Below are 27579 nucleotides of genomic sequence, written 5' to 3'. Positions count from 1 at the left end.
TGAATCCTAAAGCTCGGCCTGGAACCCATTAGCAGCCCGTGAAATAGGCTGACAACAAAAAAAGAGAAAAAAAAGGCAGTCTGATTGATCCTGGTATCCAACACTGAAGCAAACACCAGCTCTGATGAAGAATAAGGCAGAGAGGTGCACACCTCGCAGGAAGGTTGGTTTTTAATTTGGCATTAAAAGTCCAAATGTTTGCTGAAAATACAAGTTGGAAATATGAAGAGACACTAGGGTAAGAAAGATTTTAAAAATAACATTGGAAACTCGTGAGATGAAGTTTAATGAGTGTGTTTTGCTTGTAAGAGGTCTGAGTATTTTCTATCCAACTTTATTTTACCACACACTGTGGAAAAAGAAAAGAAATCTCGTTACGGCTTGTTGTTACAGCAACTGTAATAAATTCAAATGATTTTTTTTTTCCAAGGGTGAAACAACAACCCAGCCTTTTGCACCGCTGCATTCATTGCATACATTACAAAGTATGCCCTCATTTGGTTCTCTAAGTTCAAGAAGTTTTTCAGTAATAATGATAGATCTTTAACGCTTCATTCAGCCAGGAGGGGAAAAAAGAAAGAAAGAAAGGAGCCGGTTATATTCTGATTGCTGAGTAGCTGTTGAATATGGCATTTAGGCTATAAGCTTAATCAACCCAGTAAGGACAATCAGGAAAAGAGTCTTACTGTGAGCGAACCGAGGCGGGTTGTCATTGACATCTGTGAGCGTGACCGTTACAGAGGTGGTGCCGGAGAGGCCACCCATTTGGCCAACCATGTCTTTGGCCTGGATGACGAGAACATATTGATCCCTCGTCTCCCGGTCCATGTTTGGCAGAGCTGTTCGGATGACACCTGATGAAAGAACCAGAGAGGGCGTTTCCAAGTTTGTATATATAACACTTTGTCTCATTTTCACCAGAACTGCCTGTCAAGTTTGAGCAAAAAAAAACCAAAACCCCAACTCAGTTTAAGCTGAAGGGTTTCAAATATTTCAAATATAGTACTTATAGTTAGAATAGTTATAGTTATAGTTGTTTATACTTTGTAAGGGAAATGGGATAAAGGTGGAGTGCTTTAATGAAACATGCAAACATAAATAGAATACAACATATGCGGCAAAAAACAGAGTTTGGATCATCTTTGGATGTTGCCCTTTTGTTCTGTTCTTGGTCAAGATGATCCCACACCGCTTCAATAGTGTTGAGGTCCGGGGAGGCCAATCCCTGACTGATTTTACTGTATTGGCAATGTCTTTGGGTTGGGATCGTTGTCATGCTGAAATATGAAGCTGTTGCCAATCCAGATGGTATTGCATGGTGGATCAAAATTTGACGGTACTTTTCCATGTTCATCATTCCATCAATTTTGATCGGATCTCTGACCCAACTGGCTGAAATGTAGCCCCAGACCATAACAGACGCTCCACCCTCCTTTTGCAGATGGCTGTAGACACTCATTGTTGTACCTCTTTCTTGACCTCATCCATATTGCTAATGATTTAACTAGAAATTTCAAATTCGGATTCATCACTCCAAATGACCTGTTGACACAGATTTTCAGTCCAGTTCTTGTGTGATTTGGCTTACTTCAGCCTTTTCTTCTTGTTTCACTTTCTTAAGGATGGCTTCTTAAAGGCCACCCTTCCCCTCACACCATTTCTGATGAGGTTTCAGAGAAGGACAGTATGTATGTGTCAGGTCTTTGTTGTATTTTTCCTAATTCATAGAGACATAAATTTAAGATACAGTCTATGTGCTGTAAATGGTTGTTTAGGCCTGCCACTCTTTCCTTTTTCCTTGTCTATTTTCCTCAAACAAGGGCACAGCATGCTGAGATATGCCAAGTTTTCAGCTAATAGCTGTTTAGGAATTACCTTGATGGGGAAAAATCCTATTTTATTCCTGTCAAACTGTGTTATCTTTGCCATTTTTCATAGATTCAACTAAATAAATAAGAACAATTTATGTGTTTTGTGACAGGCTGCTAGTAACAAAGTGCCTAAAGATACAATTTAAAATTGGCTCTTTGCTAAGTTACTGTTATGTTTAGACACAACACTGATTTATCCCTTGAGCTAGATGACTTTTTTGTGCTCGAATGATTCATAGGTTTGTGTTAAGTGGTTTAACAAACAAAAACCTTGTGTTTTTTAGCATACTGGACTGAAAATGAGTGAAAAAGCAGCCAATTTCCAAAAATTAACTTTGAAAGACCTTCAGAAAACCTGTAGAACTGTTGTTCAAGACTGCTTTGAAATTACAAGAAAGTCTGGCTTTTCAGCTTACGACACTGTCAGCCACATACAATGCAGTTTTGAGAAGTGCCTCAAGTGTCTCGACCTTCAGTCATATCTTGAGTGAGGTGACCTCAATAGGTCACATGACAAGGTGAGACAAGATCTTGGTGGTTTCACCCGAAACCTTTGGTTGTAATGATCTACGCCTTTTTCCACACTTTGACTCATGCAACGAGGGACATGGTTAATAGTAGGTTAACAATCCTCTTATCAAACAGCCCCCATCTGGGTTTAAATATCTGGGACTCTTCATCATTTGGTTTTAGAACTGAAGAAGGATCCCGGATAAGAGGTGAAGCATCTTCAAGAAAGTCTAGTCATTTTCTTTCCGAGATCCTTAGTCTACCATGACCTGGATGACTACACGGACGTAACGTCTGGCTCTTTGAAAGCTAAATATAATGAAATGCTGGGTAGCTCAAAACTTTAGCACAGTACTAAGAACCTGGCACATCAATTAATTCATTTCAAAACCATACACAGAACATACATTACACCCTATAGGAGGTTCCAGATGAAACTACATGCTACGTATCACTGTCACATCTGCAATGATTCGTCACCAGGCACGTTTTTGCACATGTTTTGGGACTGTCCTGTTGTATCCAATTTTTGGGTCTTTGTGAACTCTTTGTTATCTGAGGTGCTGGAAGTTTTTCATATTTCCAATCCTGGTCTTTGTCTCCTTAATGATACCTCTGAAATCTCCTTAAAACAAATACAATGCAAAATGTTGTTCGCTGGATTCACATCCGCAAAGAAGACTATTACAAAGCAATGGTTCAGTCCTGACATTTGTATGGAATCATTCTGGATACGATGTCTTATCCGTGTTATTAATTTTGAACATACCACAGCAAAATTAAATAAAGCTCGACCCACGACTGTTGAAGCTTGGAAAATCTGCTCATCCAAAGTTATCCCCTGGAAGAGGCAATAACTGGTTTTGACTTTGTGTTTTTGTGTTTTGTCTTTGCTGTCCCTATGCCTTGTGACCAATGTTTGCTTTGCTACTGCAGTTTACAGTTGTGCTGTATATGTCTGTACCCCCCCAACCCCGTTTTAAATCACAAAAAAAAAACAACTTTAGAACAGTACTGGACATTTATTCATCTAGCTATCTATAACAGTCATTTACTGATTTGGCTTTTTTGTATATCGATTGTTTATCCAGTTGCTTAAAGTTTAGCATCCAACAGTAACAGTAGGTTATGTACTCCTTCACCTACTCTTCAAGTAGCAGATCAAAAATTGGCTTATCTCTGATGCCTTTTTTTCTCATTCATGTTCATTTTGATTCATTTACTCAGAACCTTTCTCTGATGCAAAGCTTTAATTGTCTCGTATCCATTGCTTGTGTTTTTAACATGAAAGCATAAAAAGCACTTATACACCACCTTACAAACTATGACGTCAACCTCAAAATGATTTCAGCTTTGAAGTTAGTTGGTAAAAAGACTCCAGTCGTGCTAAAATAGATGCTGAATTCAGACTGGAAAAGAGTGATCACATCAATCATGTAGTCTTTACTATGAGAATGCTTTGACATGGAGTAATTGTCCATAATGACTGGTCCCTTGTTTACACACCGGCAATGATTTGTGACTCCTTTGTGCCCTCAAATGTGCCGTCACTCCAAATAGTTTAGGGGTCTGAAGCATGATGAGGATAATGTAAAGATGCTGTCAGAAAAGCAAACACATACAAGGGGATATTTTTGCTGCCAGGGGAGGCATTATCTGTCTGTCCCCCTGTCATGATTGATCTGTATCAGAAAAATCAGAGATGTGTCAACACTGACATCCAATGACTGGCTCATGCGATTAGTGCTGCTGTGCGGTGTATACTTTAATCACCACAACAGCATTAAACACAAGCACAAATTCTTAAAAAGCGTATGGAGAAATCTTTTCATTAACAGCATTTTTCTAATCTCAGCTTTATCTCCTGACTACAAAGATGATAATTCCAGAAAAAAATTAACGCGACACATTTAAATGCAAAGAAAAATGCCCTAATCCTTCAAAAGCAATCACTGTTGCTTTCAAAGTTAATGACTTGCCACACAATGTGTTTCATTCATTAAATGGCACTTATTAAAGATTCCTACAGAACCTGAAAGATTACTCATTAAGAACCACACAAAGCCACAGCATACAGTTCCTGAATAAATGAATCATTTTTGGTTGCTTTATCGTATTCACAGGCTGATGAAGCAGATCAAAGAGGGTGCTCTTTCTTAGCGCTGGCACCTGAAGAATTTCCCATAATCCTTTAAATTACCCACAAAAATGGCACGCAATTGAGGTTCAGTTTTATGACATTGAAATAGAAAATAAAAATGAAATAAATGCACACATTTGCTCATTAAATGCTGTCCCCTTTGGTGCGAACGGTGTTGTCTTTAGACATAAAAAATAGTTTGCAGATTTCACAGACATAGATTTGGACCAATGTTTACTCAGAGCTGCACTAATCAATAGTTCCATTTGCACAATGGCTCATTTAGAGTGTAATGTGAAAGGTGGCACTTGTATAGATTACAGAGGTTTGCCAGCCTGCCCAGAGTTTTAGTATGTTCCATGTTTATCCTGCTTTTGTGATGACAAGTTCAAGGCTCTTACAGCCTCATTAACCCTCCTTTATTTATTAATTTCTTTTTTGATTTCCTGTGTGCTACCTATTCTGCACCAAAAGGAAGACTCTATTTGGTGAACATAATCGAGCATTTAGATGACAGAGCCAGACGTTTTCCTTTGGAGGATGGAGGCCAAAACAGAATTAAAAAGACTATAATATTGGATATTCATCAGACTGCCAAAAACATGACTTTATTAGTAATTAGTACTATTAATAACCTTCCTCTCTGTTTGAGTGATGTGTAAATTTAAACAGTTCAAACACAAACTGAATGTTATAATAATGTGAAAAGAAGCTGTTCCATTTAGTTAATATGCATGCTGTATTTGCTTTTTTGTTGTAGTTCAGCAGCTTTTCAGCTCCCTATTTTAATAATTCTGAACACATTTATGAATGTTTCTTTCCAACATATATCTGATAAAGTGCTGTCATTAAGATGATTATGCCCTGCCACATTTAAATATTATGTATGAGGACTGTGTGCTGTTTATTTTAAGCATAAAGAATCTTTTGGACCAAACAGGTCTAAAATCAAATAAAATGCTATACACACAAACCTTTCCTCCCTAACTCAAAACTACAACTCTCATCACTTCACGCCCCACCTAATCCTCATCCTTTCTTCAACCCGAGGAAGGATTGCAGCTCGGGTTCTCGGGAGAATAAAGGTACACACACATGCGCGCACACACACAATTTACAATTCACCTCAGCCCAAAAACAAAGGGGGGGAAGGACAAACAAATCAAGAAAAGTGGGTCACAAGACTTAAAGAGAAAAACAAAAAGATGCTTTTTGACCGTCAATCGTGGCTGTACTCGAAAATAAACAATTCCATTAAGTGTTTAATTTTCTTTCTCTGCCATCCTTTATTAATGTCATTACAGTCCCTCCAGCAGAAAAGTGTTATTGGCTTCTCTAAGTAAATGGCTCAGTTAGCTAAATTATACTGAGCTGTCCACTGCTTTTCTCTAAAGTCCCTGCTCCAGGGCTTACGGTGGGATGACGTTAGTCAATAAAACAATAATCTTTAGCTGCTGCTCTACAAAACATACCATTTCAGTATAATAATGAACAGTGCTGCAAAAAAGCAGAGCTATCTTTCTCTCCTTTGGGTAAGCCTCAGTGACAAAGTTAAGACGTGTCATTTGTTTCTTTTCTTTTTTTAGTCTAATGCTTTTATGCTTAGATTTTAGGCATCTATCTCTGTATCTCTGTGTGTGTGGATATTCACCCATCTGTTCGGTTTATCTCTCACATTCTTTTCCCATCCATCCATCCATCCATCCATTCATCACTTTTTTGTTGGTTCGTGCACAATGTAACCTCGTAGCCAATTAAAGAGCACCGCCAGTGCTCTGGTGTTTGCTGTAGTGACACCTATGAACCCTGTTTACTGAGTTGCATCAGAAAGGTTACTTCAAGCCTTCAATCCAGCAAGGCTCCCTAAATACTAGCTAGACACAAACAAAAGTTTTCTGTCCTCTGCTCCACATAACATCACCATAGAGACGTAGAATGCATGGGCAGACCTGAAAGAGGCATCTTTAAGGATTCACAAGAAGTAAAACTGAGACGGAAGCTGGATAATGGTCGGATTATAATAACAGCGGCAATGGATGGCTCCTAAAAGGTGAAATAAAAAAAGATGAACAAAAGATGTTAAGTTTGTGCAGCCAGGAGTGAGACAAATGAATGTTCTCACTAAACCATAGATCGGCTTCACACACAATTGATACACTTATTTAATATCAGCTTGGTTTGTTGGAGGTTGGGAGATATTGGCTGTGGTTAATGATGCTGTGAATCCTGATTCTAGCAAGTTGGAAGGAAGAAAAAAAAATGAAGAAAAGAAGCAACATGTTTCTCTTCCCGCCTGGCCAGAAGCACACATACTTCTCACCGAGCGACACTGCTAATCCACACGGCATTGTTGCAAGGCTGTTGTTTGTCTGCTGGGTGCCAGCCCCCTCGCTCTCTATCTCTGTTACCCCATCCGGCGCTGGTGTCATTCCTGGGGAGAGGCGATGATTAAAATCCTTCTGTCGCTATCACGGCACGGCCTAGCGTTGCGCCGTGACTCCTTGCCTCCGGTGCAAGCCAGACGCATTGTAGCCATGCATTTATCTAGCTGTCTCCACACCACTGGCGGCAGACGGGTGGGCCACGCTCCCTGCTAAAGCCCAGATACTTGACATTTGTCTTACGAAGAGGAAATAAAAGTGCAGGCTTTGGAGGAACCCTCTGGCTCTGCGTGCAGCTATGAGAGGTACTGATGAAGGTGATGAACACTTAAACATGAAGGGCGCAGTATGTGATTTGCTGAACCCCTCAGGCAGCTTACAAGGGAAAAATCCCATAACACAAAAACAGGCCACACAAACAGGGAATAAAACCTGCAGCCTAGGTAGTTTATTACTGAGTGACATTCAAACATCATGCTCTAATCATGGGTCACTATAGCTTCCCAGGTACCCAAGACTGTGAAAGGGCCACATGATGCCACAGTACAATAGACCGGTGTGTTACACAAATAAGTCATTATGTCCAACAAGTTACACACAGGGCACAGGAGCCATTTATTTGTAAGCTGAAAGGAAATGTGCTTGCGTGTGCGCACGATCGAGTGTGGGTTTGCGTGCGTGTTGTTTGTGATTAGAATTAAAAATTGCACTCCCCACTCTCTCGATATTACCTGCCTGAACCGCAGGAGGCAGCCAGATTTATATCTAGCCTTCAGCTGTAATGTTTTCCGATTTAGTGCAGTCACCACAAAAAGAGCCCGTGCAAAGCCACAGCGACACGCGCTTTTCGGAGAAGAGGGCAGAGAAAAGCACACAAGATTTTTAAAAAGACCGTGTTAATAACTTAATCACAGCCTGATCACGGCAAACCTTTCGTCTACTGACCTCAGTGTCTAAACTTCACAGCTACAGAGTACACAAGGATTAAACGTGGCCTTTTCTTTTATTTGAGCCATATCGGTTTAATTAGATTCTTAGTCCGAGACGAGACAAAGCTCAGTCTGTCATATGTTGGTACTTCAGTAGCTGTCGTATTCAGATGTCATACTCGTGTCTTTCTCAGAGGCATGCTATGTCACATCTCAAACACCCCACCCTCCTCATGCAATTAATCCACTCATTCAGGCACCTGTCATTTTCTACTAACTGAATTCTGCTCTTGTTATTCCAGCTATTTAAGTTTGTGACCATGCATGCATGCTTAACAGCGCTAATGTGCATGTATAATTGTCTCTAAAGGAATGGCCATATCGACGAGGTGTATGGCGCAGGGCTTTGGGGCAGCTGTTCAAACCTCCTTGAGCTTGCCATCAATTAGAACACAGTCCCGAACAGCGTTACCATTTAAGCTTCACCTTCAAACTAAACTACGAGCTATCAATCAATATATATTACAAAATCCTCTCTTTAGGCACACTAACGTATGTATTTTGCTGACATTATGCACTGCTTGGAAGTTACTGGAGCTATTTGGGATTAAGTACTTTTCCCAAGGGCACCTTGTAGATTTCATTTGGGATTAAGAACCAAAGTAAAAGACTTGTTAGACGAAAAAGAGCAAGGATACAACCCACCTAACATCAGGTCACACATCTCCACCCTTCCAGCAGCTTCCCCCACCACCAGCTATTAGCACTCTGCCAGTTAATCGCAAGCGCAGTATTGCAGTGTGGAGCAAGTGTAGTGTTCGACTCAGGCACTTTGTCAAAGTCACCCTCTGCTATGGCCCAGGCGTGTGCTGCAAATGGGACTAATTAGTAACTTACAAAGACAGAGGCACAGTGCTCATCCCACAATACTCAGCAACAGGTTGGTGTCTAAAAGCTAGTCTCTCAGCGCCACAGTGTATTCCATAAGATACATGATATTGACAATGTGTTAAAAACTGATAAGTAACACAAACAATGTGGTTCCTTTCAGTCAGGTGAGCAGAATATTTTACACCTGGATGTCATCCAGGGGTAAAAATGAAAGAACTAAACCAGAATTACTGGAAGATGATCAAAGAAATACATCCCGTCTCAAGGAAAGATTGTTGTTGTGTTCCTAACATTACTAAGTTTGCTTACTTTGTGACGCACTTCTTGCTGCTATACGGTTACACTACAAAGAAGTGGCCACTTTTAAGCAAAGTACCTCTCAGTTTAACAGATTATTTTCTCAGCAAGCAAATTATTTTTGACGACAATTCTAGAACAAAATGTGTATTTCTTGTTTAAAGTTTTTGACAACTATCAATTGTCTAGTACTTTTTTTTGGTGAAGATCACACAATTTGGTCCTCCAACACAAACACTAATTACGCTATCAATTTCGTGGCTGACTGCCTTTTAGGCCCACAGTTGATGCATGTCCTCCTAACTTTCATTAAAGTGGGAGTTTAATGTTTGCCAGCGGCCATTGTTGCAACAAGTGTTGTCACAAAAACAAAACGCAACAAAAAAAACTACAAAAAAATAAAGTAAAAAAAAAGTTTCTGTTTGTGGCACAACTACGGATGATTTATAAGGAAAGTGAACTTTGTGTTTGCTGTGACTGTAATCTGCTGCTCATACTCACATGGTCATACCAGAACAAGTGATGATGTGGCAGCGAAACCTCTGATTACACTGAACTTATCAAGGTGGTTTGGGTTTTTTTCAGTATAAGATTCTTTATTGTAAAAATACAGAAATAAATGTATCTTAAAAACCATTTGGGGAATGTTTTTAATACAGCTCTTAAAAACGTTTCTGTACATGAATACCCAGTGATCTTCTATTACAACACAGACTGCAGTCAACTGCTTACTAAGACAGTCGCATGGCAACAACGCATTGCATTTAGTAAAAACAACCTGATGAAGTTGAACTGAGAATCTGAATTGGGAAGAAAGCCGATTAAGGTGAATTTGAACGTGGGACGAGACACCGAGCATTTCAGAAATTGCTGATCTCTAGGGTTTACAGAGAATGGTCATAAAAAGAGAAAATATCCAATGCTAGCTAGTTATCTGGGAGAAAATCCCTCACTGATGCTATGCTCAGGGCAGGATGGCCAGAAGGTTGATTCTGTTTACCTGGACAGCGTTTTCAATGGGACGTTTCTCCCACTGAAAACACTACGTCCAGGCGAACAGAAATAACCTGATAGGAAGGCAACAATAACTCAAATAAAAGTAAGTAAGTGAAATTTTATTTGTATAGCACCTTTCAAGACAAAAATCACAAAGTGCTTCACAGAAAAGCTAAAACATAAAAACATAAATCAAACAAAAGCAAGTTTAAAAAGATGGTTTTTAGCTGTTTTTTAAATGAAACCACTGAGTCCACAGATCTCAGGCTCAAAGGAAGGGAGTTCCAGAGTCTGGGGGCCACAGTTACAAACGCTCTATCGCCTTGACCACTTCTTCAAACTAAAATATGCAGAAGAGCATCTCTGAATGCACAAAACATTAAGCTTCTCAGCCGACTGGCTTCGGCAGCAGAAGACCACACCAGGTGCCACACTTGTAACATAATGACATGAAACTGAGGGTACAATTTGCACAAGCTCACCAACATTGTGGGATCAAAATTTGCTGTAAATAACACATGGATTCAAAACATGGATTCATCTTGCTTTTCATTGCATTTGCAGTGGTGGATATCTAACTGTGGGATATTTTCTGGGCACACACCTTAGTGTGTATTTTTTGAATGTCGTAGCCTACCTCTGTATAATTGCTGACCATGTCAATCTCTTTAAGACCCAAGCGTACTCACCTTGTGTGCTATCCTACTGCTTCCAGTAGAGGAGCACACCATGAGACAAAGCTCAAATCATCTCAAACTGGTTTTCCCAAACATGACAGTGATTTCACAGTATTCAGATGGCCTCCACGGTCACTAGATGTCAATAACATGAAGCATTAAGGGAGTTCTGAAGGCAAAAAGGGGTCTAACACACCCTTCCGTCAAAGTGTACCTAAAGTGATTGGCAAGTGTAAAAAATGAATGGGAAACGGACTGGTTCTTATACAGTGCTTTTCTACCCTACTTGAGCACTCAAAGCACTTTATAAAACATGTTTCATTCAACCATTCACACACACTCATACAAGCACTTTTTGATACTGTTCTGTCCACTGAGATAAATGCACCGAAATCACTGTCTTGCTCAAGGGTACTCTGGGGTGCAGACTGAAGCAACCAGGGATCAAACCACTAACCTTGTCATTCCTAGATGACCTGCTCCTAGGCTCCTCTTTTATTCACACTGCTTTTATTCACTGTGGTGCTGGCTTCTCAATAAAGTATGCAGATTTACATAACCTTAATTCTACTGACTGGGGTACCTACAGACTATAAGGGAATACTTTTTCTCACAGGTAGTTTATTCTGTTATTCCAATTTTTCATGAATTTTTAAATTAACTTCAACTAATGCTACTTTTTTACTCTACCTAATACCTTGGGATCCCTCAGAACTCTAAAATATTGATGTTCAGAGGGAGCTAGGGACCCACCAAGTGTTAAACACCATCGTGTGCTTATGTCTATGATACGTGGTGATAAAACTAATGATGTTGTAAGCAAAAAATAGGTCAACATGTTGCTATAATTGTTTCTCGTGCTAGTTCTAGCTTCAGCTCCACAGGAATCCCATTCTGGAGTCCTTATATGTTAAATATGTTGTTAGTGAGCTTTAAATATGGACTTATCTCTGGTTAACATCAGAGTCAACTGTAGAGGATCACAGTCCACAGGTTTTTATAACCCAGTAAGGCTTCTGAAATATCAACCTTGTGTTTTAAAGAATCCACTTACCTTAAAGAAAATCATCAGTCAAGGCTGTGAAAGTATGGGATCTGGACACTGAGCTTAGATTAAAAAAAGGGGAAAATAAACATGATATGGGAATAATGAGGGCTTTATGGGGCAGGCACACTGTCTGAACATCACTTGTGTGCTCTCACTTTAATTGGCATAGGCCTTACGAAGTCTCATTCAAGAGTCATTGATGTGTACAAGTCTTCTTGCAAACTTTGTCAAAGATCGTTGAACAGCCACAGGCAAAGTGGTCAAATTTTCATCAGTTCTGTGCCAGCTTTAAATATTACTGCAGTACATGATAAATCAATCTACTTTTCACAAGTTCTTTACGAACAAGAAGTCAGACAAGTCACTTTATGTAAAACAGATTTTTTTTGACGGATAAGAGCAATCGAGGAGATAAATGCAGAAATTTATGCAGCGATAAATCAAAGGGAACCCACAAATGCACACAATAAATACAACGTGGTAAATAGCTTGTAGAGTTTTGAAAGCTGATGACACAGCAGGATTGTTTTTTACAGTAAACTAGCTGAGCATTTTTTTAGCAGCATGAATTTTTATTTCCCCAAGATAGTTCTTCTTGAAAGGTAGCTAAATGAAGATGAAGATGAAGGTAGTCAACTGAGCACTTCCTAATATTTCTCTCCATTACAGTTGTGTGTTTGCACTCTTTCAGGGAGGAAGATAGGGGGGGGGGGGGGCAAGAAAGTGTAATAAACCAACAGAGACTTCTAGACACCAACAATGCTGCTATGAAAGAGTGCAGGATTTCCCCCTTGACACACAGGTTACAGTTTTTAAGTCATCTTTTTCCACTCTGCTGTTATTAAGGTTACCCCTGTCAAACAAGAGAACATGTCTTCATGCTTCCCTGCATCCAGTCCCACATGGAGTCACACCTCTCTGAGGGCCATCCACGCTATTCCATTCTGACACCAATATTGCATCTCATAACCGTGAGATCCAATCACCTTCTGCGGGAATGAAAAGAGAGCCAAGTATAATCAGTCGTGGTCAGACAGAGATGGGCAGCAGAAAGGCAAGGTGCTGGCAGGGGCCCAAGGGCTGTATCTGGCTGCACATTTTGGTGTATGTGCTTATGTGTGTGTATGCTTGTTTGACAGCTTAATAAACCAGCCATTGTCCTACAGAAAGAGTACCAACCTGGGATTTATCTGTGTGCTTTCTGTTCTTTAAGTTTTATGCTTAAAGCTGCAATAAGCAACTTTTCATGCTTAAACCTAAAAATCACTTGGCAGGTACTTGTGAATATAGCTTTCTTCTTTATTTATGTTTTCCTAACAGCAGTTTGGAGTTCAGAGTCAGACAACTTCACAGTTCAGATGTTTTAGTGAAAAAGCTTTAAAAACCTGCAATACGAATGCACACAGAAAGCCAGTGTCAGCAAGTAGCTGAGCAACACTGGCATTAGCCTTGGCATTTTTGTCAAGAGTTAGAGGACATAAAACGGAGGTAAGTCACAGATGAATACTGGACTTAAATTGACCATTAATATGAAATCACTATGAATTAAGCTTGGACTATTACTCTGCTCGAGAGACCACAGCTACAGATTTTCTGGGGAATTTATTAGTGTAACGATGTAAAAGAATGGATATGGTTTTGTTGTTGTTAAATTCCTGTTAAACTTGGGATCGCAACCATGGGTTTATTTTTGGAACTTTTATTTTGAAAATCCGCAGCGGAAGTCTGCTACTGGTAAACGGGCTACCCCCTAAGCCTATCGTTAGTAGCAATGAAGCTTTCGCTGTGGTAAGTTCCTCTCCGTCCGCTCTCACAGAGCATGAGTTTAAAACATATTTGAAAATCCTCATTGAAGCTAATATGACAGTGCACTAATTGCATGAACTGCCCATACGGTAGTATTTGAGTAGATTTCAGGTTTATGACCGTGTTTTGCAGTTAATAGATTAGACGGTAAGAAAAATGGACACGTGGAGCTAGCGGCTAACAGCTAGAGGAGGCTGTCGTGTCTAATAATTTTGAAACTTCTCTCAATAGTTTGGGCGGAATCCTGTTGCTGAAACCCATGGTTATTCATGTCCCATGTTATTGCAGGTATGTGTACTTTGAAACATGTATATGGTTGAGCTGCAGGCTAATTCTGTTTAAGACATATTGCTTATTAAGTTTGCCCAGTAGATGGCAGCATTGTTCCATTTACTATTGTACGTAAAAGGGAATTTTGGCTTTGGTTTATTTATATTTACATGAATGTGCATTTAAGTGAATTAATTTTTCTTTGTTATCTAAACAACAACGCAGTAATGTTTCTATTTTCCGTGATAAGTATTGTTGCCATTTTATTTTTCAATCAATATTTGTTTTTATTTATTTGGGAAAACTAAGAGTTCCACTATACGATCATAAGCCTATAGTTAGTAGCAATGAAGCTTTCGCTGTGTTTGGGCGGAATCCTGTTGCTGAAACCCATGGTTATTCATGTCCCATGTTATTGCAGGGGAATAAATCACGCCTGAGCTCTACCCACTTCGAGTCCAGAGAGTTTTATTCACACAGCGCTGGAAAGAGAAGCTGACCAGGGGTTACATTGGTGCCGTGAGCCGTCAATCGAGTGTTTGGACGGTGGACTCCTCTCAGCAACGTGGGCCAGTTTCAGCGCTGCACGTTTGTGATTCATTGTTGTTCTTTCTGACACATTTTTTTTAAAAAGGAGCATATATAGCATTTTTGTTTTATTCTAGTTGTTGTGATGGACATCACAGAGGAGGGATCGAGTACTCCTAATGTTGTTGGTAGGGGTAGGGGGTTGTTATGTTCCCCTTTGCGTTTGCGTTATGACACTCCTGTTAGTGGGCGTGGTTTTGTTAGGGGGGATAGTCAGGGGATCCCAGGGCCCCAGTCCAGTGAAGGGGTTGTTGTCCCTCCCCCTAGCCATGTGTCACACACGTCTCAGAACAACAGTTCACCTTCTCCTAACCCAGATACTATTGCCACGGAGATTGTGAGTCAGATGGGGGATGTGATCCAACTGGTTGGTCAGAGAGTAGCGCAGAGTATCTTAACCCAGCTCAGCCCGTCTGCTAGTACCCCCTTACCTGCACCTACGGCCACACCTTTCCATGCTGTGTCATCTACATCTGCTGTTGATGCTGCGCCGGTGCAATTTGTGTCCCACAGGAAGCTTAAGGACCCACCATGCTTCAGAGGGGATGGTTCTGATCTCATTTCTGTGAGAGAGTGGGAGGATCTGATGAGAGCCTTTATAAAGCTGGGGAGTCTGAGACCCGAAGAACAGGCTGAGGAGATTCTTGTTCATTTGAGAGGCAAGGCTAAGGATGTGGTCCAGGTTGGCATTAGAAACAGTGTCGTAGATGTCACACGTGATCCTGAGGCTATTTTTGGAATCCTGAGGAGACACTTTGACTCTGCTCAGTGCTCACCTCTTCCACTGGCAGACTTCTACACCACTCTCCCAGAGAAAGGCGAAAGTGCATTCGATTACTGGCTTAGGCTGCACCGTGCTGTTGATCTTGCTGTTGAGCGCCTGAAGGAACGAGGACAGGCATTGGGTAGCCCCAGCACTGAGGTCACCCGAATGTTCATCAAAAACTGTCCCTCCCCTGAGCTTGCCATGATCTTTAGATCAAAGACAATTGATAAATGGACAGCCAATGAGGTCCAGGAAATCCTGTGTGAGTCCCACTCTGGAGGAACGTTGAACTCAAGCAGCACGACGGCCGAGAGAGTTGCAGTGAATACGCAGCAGATATCAACAGCGTTGCCTGTCCAGCCAACAGAGAAGCACATTCAGCCACAGTCGACAGATTCAGCTGCTTTGGAGCGGCTCATAGGCATGCTTGAGAAGGTTCTTCTGCAAAGATCCTTTCAGCCTGGTTTGACCACACGGCCTAACTCCAGACGTTCCAGGATTGAGGGCCTACATGATAAGCCCTGCTCCGTCTGTCATGATATGTCGCACACAGCTTTCATGCACTGCCGAGATCACAAACTCTGTTTTCTGTGCCACTCACCTGACCACACCAGGCGTGCCTGTCCTGGATCCTTGTCGTCTTCTGCCCCTCGACGGTCGGAAAACTAGTTGATCCACATTTGAGGGAGGAAAGTGTGGATCATCTGAGTGACTCTCCCACTTGCGACAGCGATGACCTGGGATCCATGTATGAATCTCTGTGCTCCACTTCGCCACCTGGTACGACAGTTGTCTTCCAAATGACGCAAAGAATTAAGAAATCTGACAGTTTGTTTTATACGACTGTGGGGACTGTGGGCGGAGTTTCACTGAGAGCCATGATCGACAGTGGCTCTATGTCGTGCTCTATTAGTGAGGCTACTGCTACGCGGCTTTTACAGTCCTGCCCTGATCTGAAGCTCGAACCAGCTAATGACATTGTTGTTGTTGGTGCTGGGGGCCACCAGTTCCAACCTAAAGCAGTTTGTGATTTGGAAGTGACTCTTTATGGTTTCAAGCTGCTCATCCCCACGCTGGTTATTCCAGGCCAAAGTGACGACATGATTATTGGCAGTAACGCTATTAAGTCGTTGATTCATGTAATGAAGAATACGGATGAGTATTGGAGGCTTGTATCTATTTCAGGTGATGTCACCAATGATGACTGTAGACAGTTTTTATCCATGCTTTCCAATGTTGAGCGTTGGCGAGGAGGGGCGGTGCCTGATAAAATTGGCACAGTGAAGTTGAGACAGCGTGTTACGCTGGAACCCCTTCAGGAACACCTTGTGTGGGGTAAATTACCTCCCTCTTCACCTCTATCAGCAGGCTGCACTGTTACTGTTGAGCCTACACAGTCACGGTGTAGACCCAGAGACATCCTGGTTGGCCGCTCCGTCTCATCATTGTGGGGTGACAAATGGGTTCCTCTCAAGGTGATTAACCCAAGCAACAAGCGTGTGATTCTGAGGAAGAACTGTAAAATCGCTGATGTCTACCTCTGTGTCGCAGTTGAAGAGCTGTCTCCCCCTGAAAAGATCATGTCTAACAGCCACTCTTTTGACCAGGGTTCTGTTCCCATAAGGTCTGTTGAACAAAGGAAGGAACTCTTGCACAGACTAGGACTACAAGACTTGGACTTAGACAGTTGTGAGGTGTCTGACAGATGGAAAGATCAGCTTCTGCAGCTTGTGGAAAAGTATGAGTCTATCTTTTCTAAGGATAAAATGGACTGTGGAGAAGCTACCGATTTTGTCCACAAAATACACCTTGTGGATGAGAAGCCTTTTCGTTTGCCTTATCGCAGAGTACCGCCGAGTCAGTATGAGAAGCTAAGAACTGCTCTGAATGAGATGGAAGAAAGGGACATAATCCGGAAGTCGAACAGTGAGTATGCATCGCCGCTGGTCTTGGTGTGGAAGAAGGATGGCAGCCTGCGCATTTGCACTGATTTCAGATGGCTCAATGCAAAGACTGTTAAAGACGCGCACCCGCTGCCACACCAAGCCGACGCCCTGGCTGCTCTCAGTGGAAATGTTCTCTTTTCAACAATGGATTTGACCTCTGGATTTTACAATGTGCCTCTCTACGAGCCTCACAAGAAATACACAGCATTCTCCTCGCCCTTTGGTCTCCATGAGTACAACCGGATGCCTCAGGGCCTGTCGAACAGTCCGGCGACATTCATGAGAATGATGATGTCGATCTTTGGTGACGAGAATTTCAGCAGCTTGCTTTGTTACTTGGACGACTTGATGGTGTTTGCGCCTGACGAGGCAACTGCCCTTCAGCGCCTTGAGATGGTCTTCTCTCGGTTGAGGAGTCACAACCTTAAGCTGGCCCCTAAGAAATGCCATCTTCTTAAGAGGTCAGTTAGATTTCTTGGACATGTCATTTGTGCGGATGGTGTGAGAACTGATCCAGACAAGGTTAACACCATTACCAACATCAGGGAAGAACAGCTTATGGAGAGCGATGGTGTGACTCCCTCCCAGAAGAAGATCCGGTCCTTCTTAGGAATGATCCTCTATTACCAACATTTCATCCCTGATTGTTCTGCGAAGGCCAAGCCCTTGTTTAGGTTACTTTCGGGACGACAGGCAATTCCCCATGGGAGGAAAGGAAAGAAGCTCAGGAAGCAACCCTCTGCCAAACCATCTCTGACACCAAGTGACTGGACATCAGCATGTCGCACATCATTTCAAACGCTCAAGATGGAACTAGTTAATGTTGTCACCCTGGCTCATCCCAACTTTAGTGAGCCTTTCATCCTGGCGGTTGATGCCTCCTTTGATGGCATCGGGGCAGTACTCTCACAGGTTTCTCCTGGCGAGACAGTGGCTCGACCTGTTGCCTTTGCCAGCAAGACATTGTCACGGTCTCAGATGAACTACCCAGCGCACAGACTAGAGTTCTTGGCGCTTAAATGGGCCGTGTGTGACAAGTTCAGCCACTGGCTGAAAGGAAGGCACTTCACTGCTTGGACAGACAATAACCCCTTGTCCTACATCTTGACAAAGCCACGTTTAGATGCTTGTGAGCAGAGATGGGTGGCGAAGCTCGCGGCATATGATTTTGATCTAAAGTATGTGCCAGGGGTTAGAAATACAGTTGCTGATGCTTTGAGCCGTGAACCATTTGTCGAGTCATGTATTGGTCATCGTTTGCTGAAAGAACCTTATGTTGCCCTGCTAGATGAGGTCAACGGGGTTGTGAGAGGTACTGTGCAGGATGCTTTTCGGCTGACTAACAACTGCCACATTGTTCAAGACACAGAGCCAGACTCACCAGACTCTGTTTCTGAGTGCGACCTTCAGAGCGAGAGGGGTTCGATCGATGCTGATGAGGTGTCAGCTGTGCTGAGTGCGCAGTGTGACCATGGTTTGACCAATGTCAACCCACCTTTATCACAGCTCCCTGAGGTGGACCCGGTCGTTCCTCTTCCCCAAAGCCAGCTCTCGAGCCTTCAGCAACAAGATCAGGCAATAAACAGAGTCCTTTTCTATGTGCGAAGAAAAAGGAAGGCTACGAGGCGAGAAGCAGCTTCAGAACCAGGTGGTGTTGGTGGACTTCTCAGGCAGTGGAAGAAGCTTAAAGTACAGAACGGCATCCTGTACAGGGTGATAAGGCATCACCGCTTGAGTAGAAAGATTTTTCAGTTTGTTGTTCCTGATAGCCTGAAGGTTCAAGTCCTCCTCAGCCTTCATGATAATGCAGGCCATCAGGGCCAGGCACGAACACTTTCCCTCGCCCGTGAGAGGTTTTTCTGGGTCGGGATGGAGAGAGACATAACCAACCATGTTCGACAGTGTGAGAGATGTGTGGTTGGAAAAACACCTGAACCTCATGCCTGTGCACCACTAGAGAACATCCAGACGTCAGAGCCGATGGAGCTAGTGTGCATAGACTTTTGGACTGCTGAGCTCAGCGATAATAAGAAAGTGGATGTCCTGGTCGTAACCGATCATTTCTCCAAGATGGCACATGCCTTCCCCTGCCGAAACCAGTCTGCAAAACATGTCGCACGCAGGTTGTGGGATGATTTCTTTTGTGTTTATGGCTTTCCCAAGAGGATTCATTCGGATCAGGGATCAAACTTTGAGAGCAGACTGTTGAAGGACCTCTTAGAGATGGCAGGTGTGCAGAAATCGCATACTACGCCATATCATCCTATGGGCAATGGGGTCACTGAACGGTTCAACAGGACACTTGGGAATATGCTGAGGACTCTCCCTTCTACAGCCAAGGCTAGGTGGCCTCAGATGTTACGCACTCTCACGTTCTGCTACAATTGCACAGTGCATGAGACGACTGGTTTGGCCCCCTTTTATGTCATGTTTGGGCGAGTCCCACGCCTCCCTGTTGACATGATGTTCCAACATGTGCTGCAAAATGATGATGTGATCAGCCACCATGAGTTTGTCTCACGGTTGCGGAAAGACCTGTTTGATGCCTCACAGATTGCCCAGAACCACGCTTTTCACGAGCAAGCGCGCCATGCCAGACTCTACAACCGCAAAGTCAAAGGCTCACCTCTGGCTGTAGGTGATAGAGTGTTGTTGGCCAATCGTGGTGAAAGGGGAAAAAGAAAGTTAGCCGACAAGTGGGATCCCACGCCTTATGATGTTGTGTCAGTTAGGTCTGGGATCAATGTGTACAGGATAAGAGAGAGCCACACAGGCAAGGAAAGAGTTGTACACAGGAACCTCCTTCTCCCTGTTAACTTCCTGGGCTTAGGTGTGGAAGGGAGTCTGGCCTCCCGTGCTGACTTGGACGGAGGGAACCCGAACAGTGGAGATGACCAAGGGTCTGTGAGGTCAACACAGATGGATCATCATGACAGGACACTGGACTGGCTGCTGAAAACGCCAGAGATACAGGGTCTCGCTAATGAGCCGGTGGAAGTTGAAGGTTCCCTCGACGTGGGACACCATTCTCTCTGCGTTGTGGACCCCAGCAGTGGCTCTATCGCAGCGGAGGACCCACCCCCTGAAGTTAATGCTGAAGTGTTTGAAAACTCCATTAGTGAATTCCCCTTGCCTGCTCCCGTGATCAGTGATGCTGCTCTCCGTCAAGGCTCTGAACCTGTTGCCGTGGCTCCTGTGGTTCCCATGGCTGATGTTGACTTAGATCTTGCTATTTGCACACAGCCTCAGACTATTCAGGCGGGCATGGATGGGCTAGCTATCACTAGGTATGGGAGAAGTGTTAGGCCTCCCAAGAGACTGATTTGTGAGATGGCAGCGCAGAAAGTTGAGGAAACTTCTTCTGTTTCAGGGTCAGTTTTTGCATTTCTGACTAGTATGTTTTAGCTCTGAGGGAATTGACTTGGTTTCATGTATCTTTCGACTTATTTTTTTGTGTGGTCCAGGATGTGATTTGGAGTATTATTTCGGGTGCTCTTATATGTGATGTTAAGGAGGTGTAGATGGCATCTTCTCTAGTCTGTTGAAGGTATTGGGCTTGGTACCACCCAATGTCTCGACACTTTTATATAAAAGGATTCTGTATCGACAATGATTAATATTAGTGTATCGATTTTACCCCGAAGCACCTGTTGTTCATAGTTCTTTTGTTTCTGGCCCTTGATACTCCCTTGAACTGGTTTGGAGTTTAACAGAATTTAAGGGGGGTGTATGTAACGATGTAAAAGAATGGATATGGTTTTGTTGTTGTTAAATTCCTGTTAAACTTGGGATCGCAACCATGGGTTTATTTTTGGAACTTTTATTTTGAAAATCCGCAGCGGAAGTCTGCTACTGGTAAACGGGCTACCCCCTAAGCCTATCGTTAGTAGCAATGAAGCTTTCGCTGTGGTAAGTTCCTCTCCGTCCGCTCTCACAGAGCATGAGTTTAAAACATATTTGAAAATCCTCATTGAAGCTAATATGACAGTGCACTAACTGCATGAACTGCCCATACGGTAGTATTTGAGTAGATTTCAGGTTTATGACCGTGTTTTGCAGTTAATAGATTAGACGGTAAGAAAAATGGACACGTGGAGCTAGCGGCTAACAGCTAGAGGAGGCTGTCGTGTCTAATAATTTTGAAACTTCTCTCAATAGTTTGGGCGGAATCCTGTTGCTGAAACCCATGGTTATTCATGTCCCATGTTATTGCAGGTATGTGTACTTTGAAACATGTATATGGTTGAGCTGCAGGCTAATTCTGTTTAAGACATATTGCTTATTAAGTTTGCCCAGTAGATGGCAGCATTGTTCCATTTACTATTGTACGTAAAAGGGAATTTTGGCTTTGGTTTATTTATATTTACATGAATGTGCATTTAAGTGAATTAATTTTTCTTTGTTATCTAAACAACAACGCAGTAATGTTTCTATTTTCCGTGATAAGTATTGTTGCCATTTTATTTTTCAATCAATATTTGTTTTTATTTATTTGGGAAAACTAAGAGTTCCACTATACGATCATAAGCCTATAGTTAGTAGCAATGAAGCTTTCGCTGTGTTTGGGCGGAATCCTGTTGCTGAAACCCATGGTTATTCATGTCCCATGTTATTGCAGGGGAATAAATCACGCCTGAGCTCTACCCACTTCGAGTCCAGAGAGTTTTATTCACACAGCGCTGGAAAGAGAAGCTGACCAGGGGTTACATTAGCTACAGGTTTTATGCATAATAGTTGTTAATCAATATTTATGTAATTCATTTGTTTCAGTTGTTGGTTTAAAATGTTACAGAGTTAAGGATCACTTGGTCCACAGGCAGGTTTAACGTTTCTAGTAAGGGTGTTTTATTTCAAGTTTCTTGCTAGCCAAAATTAGCATACCATTCAATGTTACAATCATTTAAAGATGCAGCATGCTAACAAAGCTAGCTAGGCAAGGTTTTATTGTAACATCTGGCTTTAAAAAAAGAGTTGTGAAGACATATTAGCTACATCAATCTTCTTAAATCAGATATAAAAGAAGGTGATATTTAATGTAGGCTTTATGATTATTCAAGAAACAATAATCAGTGCTGCCAGTATGGTGTACCAGTGGTTAGTGCAGCTTCTATTTTCAAACTATCAGCTGACTGAGTTTGCATGTTGTCCCATTTTCTTGCACTTGTTCTCTTCATGTACCCTGACTTTCTCCTACAGTGCAAAGACCTGTACGTTAGGTTAATTGGTGATTATAAATCGGCTATAGGTGTAAACGTAAGCATGCATCCCCTCCCCCGTAACCCTAAATTCTGTAAGAACATGGATAGATTGGCAATAATCAATATTCATTTTAGATTGATTTAACTTACATTTTTATTCTTATAGCTTTACATGCTTCTTTGAGCCAGAAATCATAACTAAACTTATTTTTGGCAACGTGTCAATGAAACTGAATGAGACAATGAGGTTGTTGCAATTCATCAAAACATTTTTAATGTTGAGACTATACCTGAGGGATTACTTACACTGTGTTACCTACTTTAAAGTGCCTATTAAAATTGAAAGCTGTGCCGCTCACTACTGAATTTGAACTATTGCATTCAAAACACACAGCATATTCATTTATTTATGGATGCCACCAGTAAGGAACTAAGTAAATACTTAAATATATATTCAAGAAGTTCTTAAAAAAACTCATCTAGAGGGAAGGTGATCACAGCATTTTAACAGATTAATTAGCTCACAGACGTTTTAGCTTCTAAGCAACATGAGAAAATCCACTTATAATTGAAGATTCGCAGCTTCAGAGTAGTCCCAGAGAAACTGCTGGAGCTTAGAGTATCAATGAGAGACTTTTTCTTTTTCCTTTTTTCATTTGGAGTGTATAAAACATGTAAATGTTCACCCGAAAACATGGTAACATGGAAATATTCTCTAATGAAAGCTTCAGCAGGAGGCTTCATTAGTTGAAGGTCTCCAGAAAGTGAAAAACAACATGGATATTCTGCGATACTGTGCAGGCTTCACAGCTAAATGTGCTGATGAATTTTGATGCACCCAACATATTTTCCTCCAAAGACATCACATCAATAATGCCAACACAGTGTGAAGTTATTTCCTTTTTGCGATATGCATTCGTTTTTTCTGGAGCATTCCATTTTCTTCCGGTGGTTAGGTTTATTGAATGTTTACAGTGAACCTTACAGGTCACAGCGGAGTTTGTTTTGTTGAGCATCCCTCTTATTTCTGTGTCTGACAGAGTGTGAAAAATAAGTGACAGAAATCTCTGCATTGCAGTGGCTCTCAGCAGTTCATGAATTAGAACTACATTCATAAAAGTGTAGCATGTGTGTATGTGTTGCTCTTGAAGCAGAGGATGAGGCCTGTATTACTGGATGGCCCATATTTTCCTGTTTTCTTGCAAGAGTGCTTTGCATGAAGTAGCTGAGCCTCGGCAGGGCAGTGGCTAATGAGCCAGCGATGAAGATGTAGCGAGGGCTGCCGCTGCACTTTCCCAGGATAAAATGCCCCACAAGTCACCATACTATCTCACATCGTATGGTTCAAGCTACTTTATCCATTTCCTCCGAATTTTTAAATGGTTTCTTTTTATTTTGAGTGCTGTTACTTTTATTATAACAAGTGGCAAAACTTGCAAACATGCATCTAGGTGCTAAAATCAGGTGTATATATCCTTCAACACTCATTTTCTTTATATATATGAAAAGTGAAATTCAGGAGAAATAACACACACCGTTATACAACACACTCTGGGGTTTTAATGCTTCACATAACAGACAACTTGGAAAAGAACAAATTTTAAATTGTATCTGTTAGGTTTTGTATTGTTGATTGTCATTTATGCTTAGAAATATTTAACCATAGATGCTTAGAGGTGTATAATCAATTGTGTAGTGATAAGTTGTGTGATCTTTAACAGGCTACAGAGGCTTGGTGTGCATTCCACACCTACATCCTGGGAGCATGAGAGAGGTCATACCTTCTCTTATTGTTTTATGGTAGGATTAACGTAGTTACGTCTGTTTTAGTCGAAGTGCTTTTTGTGTATAAATGAACTGCTGGACTTCCTTACTGTGTTATCTAGGATGAGGGGGGGTCTACCCTCTTCCTGACCAAGGATGTTTGCTTGTGTACCCCCCCCCCCCCCCCACACACACACACACACACACACACACACACAGGCAAGGTACTCTTTGTGTGTATGTAGACGTCACATGTTAATGAACCTATGCATATTCATGTAACCTCAATAAAAGGACAGTGGTACGGGAGAACGGACGAGAGCAACTGGGGTCAAGTGGAGGAACGGCACTCTGTCCGGTCTCTCCCGTGCACGAGTAACATGAAGAACTTTGCCTATTTGTGTCTTGCTTAGCAGTGTAATTATATTGTCTTCAACGTTCCAGCGGATGGGTTCAAGCTACAAACCTATCATTAATTGGTCCTTCGATGCCGGAGCCCTGGAATCGCATTCACCGAGGGGAGGAGAGGCACGCTGAAAGACTGACGTCAGCGAGGAAGTTCCTGTGGATTCGCGGTCTGTCTTTTCTCCTCGATGAATGACGGTCGGCGGGATTCGGGCTGATATTACACTCTAAGCAACGGCAAGTAAGTTTAAAGAGGCCGACTCTATAACCGTGTCGTTGTGCAGTCTCCGCCACTGTGTGAGGCGTTGAGAAGTTCGCTGCTTTGTGGAGCGATAACTGGGTTTGTGTCCCGAAAAAGAGGTTTTGGTTAAATCGCCCAAGGGTCCCAAGCGTCCGGTGAGTGTCCGGTTTTGAAATCGCCCTGGGTGTGTGTCCCGAGCGTCCCTTCATTGGGTTTTGTCGCGCGAGTGGGTGAGCGTCCCACGACTGGGTCAGGGTCCCGAGCGGTCCGGTGTGAGTCCGGATTAGGCCTATTTTGTGTTGTTTTCGTTGTTGTCGTCGTCGCTGTTGTTGTTGTTGTGTGGGTGTGTGCGGAGCAGAACATGTGGTCTGTGACACCGACTGTTGTTGTTATCATGGGTTTCTAAGCAACCAAGAGTGAGTCGGAGGGAGACAGACGTTTGTGCTGGACTTTGCTCCTGGCAGCACAAAGTATTTATGTAATAAAGAGAGAGAGAGCGACGGCTCCACAGCTGCGCGGGTTCACGCGAGCGCGGTCACGCGGGTTTCACGCGGACCTGAGCCGTGCGGTTAATCGCAGGCTTATAAATGGAAGAGATTCAAATGTTAGAAGTTTTCAGAAAACACACCAGCCTTGAAGAGCGTGTGGAGAAGGCCAGCCCACATCAGCAGCTATGCTCTGGTGGGTGGCTGTCCCCCCACCCCTTGCTGACACAAAATGTGCAGTTTTCCTGCACCTTGACTCGTGTGTGTAGCATCAGCATCATGTTTTTGTTTATTTGTTTTGTTGGGTTAATAATAATTAAATAAACTGGTGATCATATTTATGGATCACCATGGCACATATCATCAGTCATGTGATTTATTTACGCAGATCACAAAGTGAGTGTGAATGTGTCTGACATCACAGTGTTTTTGTGCACTGTGCAAAAGTAATTGCCTTTGATTGTGAGTGACAGCGGTGATTTTGCAGGTCGCCAGCTATTGTAAAAAAAAAAAAAAAAAAAGAGTGAATAAGAGGGAGAATTTATATTGTAGGAAAAAAATAATCATAGGAAAAAGGTTTTGTGTTGATCAACCAAAAAAAACAACTATAATTTCATTTTCTGCTTTTAAGAAAGGATTGTTCACACAAACACAGAGAGAGAGAGAGAGAGAGATGTGTGTTGATTAAGCAGCGATGATAATAATGAACATGTCTTAGTTTGTCACTTTCAGGTGAAAAGCAGACCTGAATCAATTTTCCACATGCAGCGGTCGGAAGAAAGTCATAGTTTAACATCATTGGAAACATTCAGGCCAAGTTTCTGGCTGACTTATTTACAGCGCCATGTGTCTCTCAACCTCACAAGCAAGTGCTCACTCCTCCCTGAAGAATGCAGCTCCAAAGAGCAATAACATGGCAGATAAAGAGACAGCAGCAAGTCCTGAGCAAAGAGTCCCAGCAAAGCAGCAGCAATGTGGACAGACAGCATCAAAGAAGAAGAGCAAACCCATCATCCTGACTGATCGGATGAATGGCACTGTGTCTACAACAAGCTGAAACTTCACTGTGCATGTGAAGAAAACGTTTGAGGAGAACTGAACAGTTGGAGTTTGACATTTGCCACCTGTGGAGTAAAATGGCAAGAAGAGACAGTGGAACACAGGACAAAGCTGAAGGATAACTGCCGGCTGTGGACTGTTAAAGTGGGAGAGGACAACAGAGTGAGATGACAATAGAGTGAGAGTGGTGAGAACACAAATTTTGTTATTTAATGTGGGAAATTAAAATTTGGGGTAAAAAAAAAAAACCTGGGAAAAGAAAACTGACTGCTTAAGTTGGAAAATTGAGACGGAGTCTGAAACATTGCGAAAATAGAAACATATACAAAATCACACACACACAAGCAGAACATGCATTAACCCTACTAACAATTCCAAACACAAAATGACTCATGAAGACTCATAGCACATTAGTTAAGAAATGATTAAATAATAGCAGAGAAATGTGTAGGAAAGGCAGCTTTAAGAACATGCTCTGCTGGAGATGCAGCTCCACAGACATGCATTAGACCTGCCTAATAACACAAACACATGTAATGAAAATTAGCTTGTTATCTTTCATCAGTGTTAAAATAGTGTCAATTTAGCAGACACTTGTTATCAAATGCTGAATTTATCCTAAAGAAAAAAATTGACTCTCTAGGTTGCAGGACAACAATTTAACTTTTGTGGGAAAAAAGATTCTGGTTTGACCAACCAGTGATCAGACAATAAATTTAGTTGTTGATATAGTAAATTGGGAGAAGCTTCCTGCTTGATTGAGGCAGCATAAGTAATTTACTGTATGAGGGAAATTGTCTTTTGTGATACTATTTTGAACATGCATTTTTGTCGTCCTGTCATCCTAGTGGGTTAATAGCTGATATGCAAATTAGTTGATCGTTCTTAGATTAATGACAGGTGATTGAATTCTAGCACGAGTGAATGAGATGTGTTGGAGTTTGTTGTGTGTTGAGTGGAGACTCTAAAACACTGAGTTTCCTGCTTTGATGTGCGAGTGAATCCTGTATTTAGATACACAACTCTGAATACGTCAGAACAAACGTCTTTTGTGAAGTGCATGACAGCATGTCACATGTTTTATGATGAAGGGAAAAGGAAAATTGAATAAAATAGATCTGTGACCTAAATGAGTGAAGAGCACAGACCTGGTAATTAAACTCATAGCTAATAAGACATTAGGGTTATGTTGTGTGTTGTGCAGCTGATGGTTGGTTTGGAGTGAATCTAGCTGATGATTTTTCTTTTGTTGTGAAGTTGAGCCTGCCGATTAGTATGATGGTATGATAAACCATGCTAATGGTATGATTT

General features: G+C 42.1%; 1 protein-coding gene across 1 annotated transcript in view; it reads right to left on the bottom strand.

Moving 5' to 3' along the window:
* The window catches only part of LOC146567177 (cadherin-7-like), a 141908-nt gene that overhangs the window by 52269 nt on the left and 62060 nt on the right, over window positions 1-27579 (bottom strand). Inside the window, exon 5 of the mRNA XM_085286847.1 lies at window positions 687-854. Coding sequence (XP_085142973.1) covers window positions 687-854 — 168 coding nt within the window. The remainder of the gene's footprint in view (window positions 1-686; window positions 855-27579) is intronic.

This window comes from Mchenga conophoros, linkage group LG9 (genome assembly GCF_057382185.1).
Source record: "Mchenga conophoros isolate Kocher_MC1m ecotype Shallow Benthic linkage group LG9, M_conophoros_male_GT1.1, whole genome shotgun sequence".
NCBI classification, from domain to species: Eukaryota; Metazoa; Chordata; class Actinopteri; order Cichliformes; family Cichlidae; genus Mchenga; species Mchenga conophoros.
The sequence above is the reverse complement of the archived record's forward strand: the minus strand, read 5'-3'. Positions and strand labels throughout refer to the sequence as shown.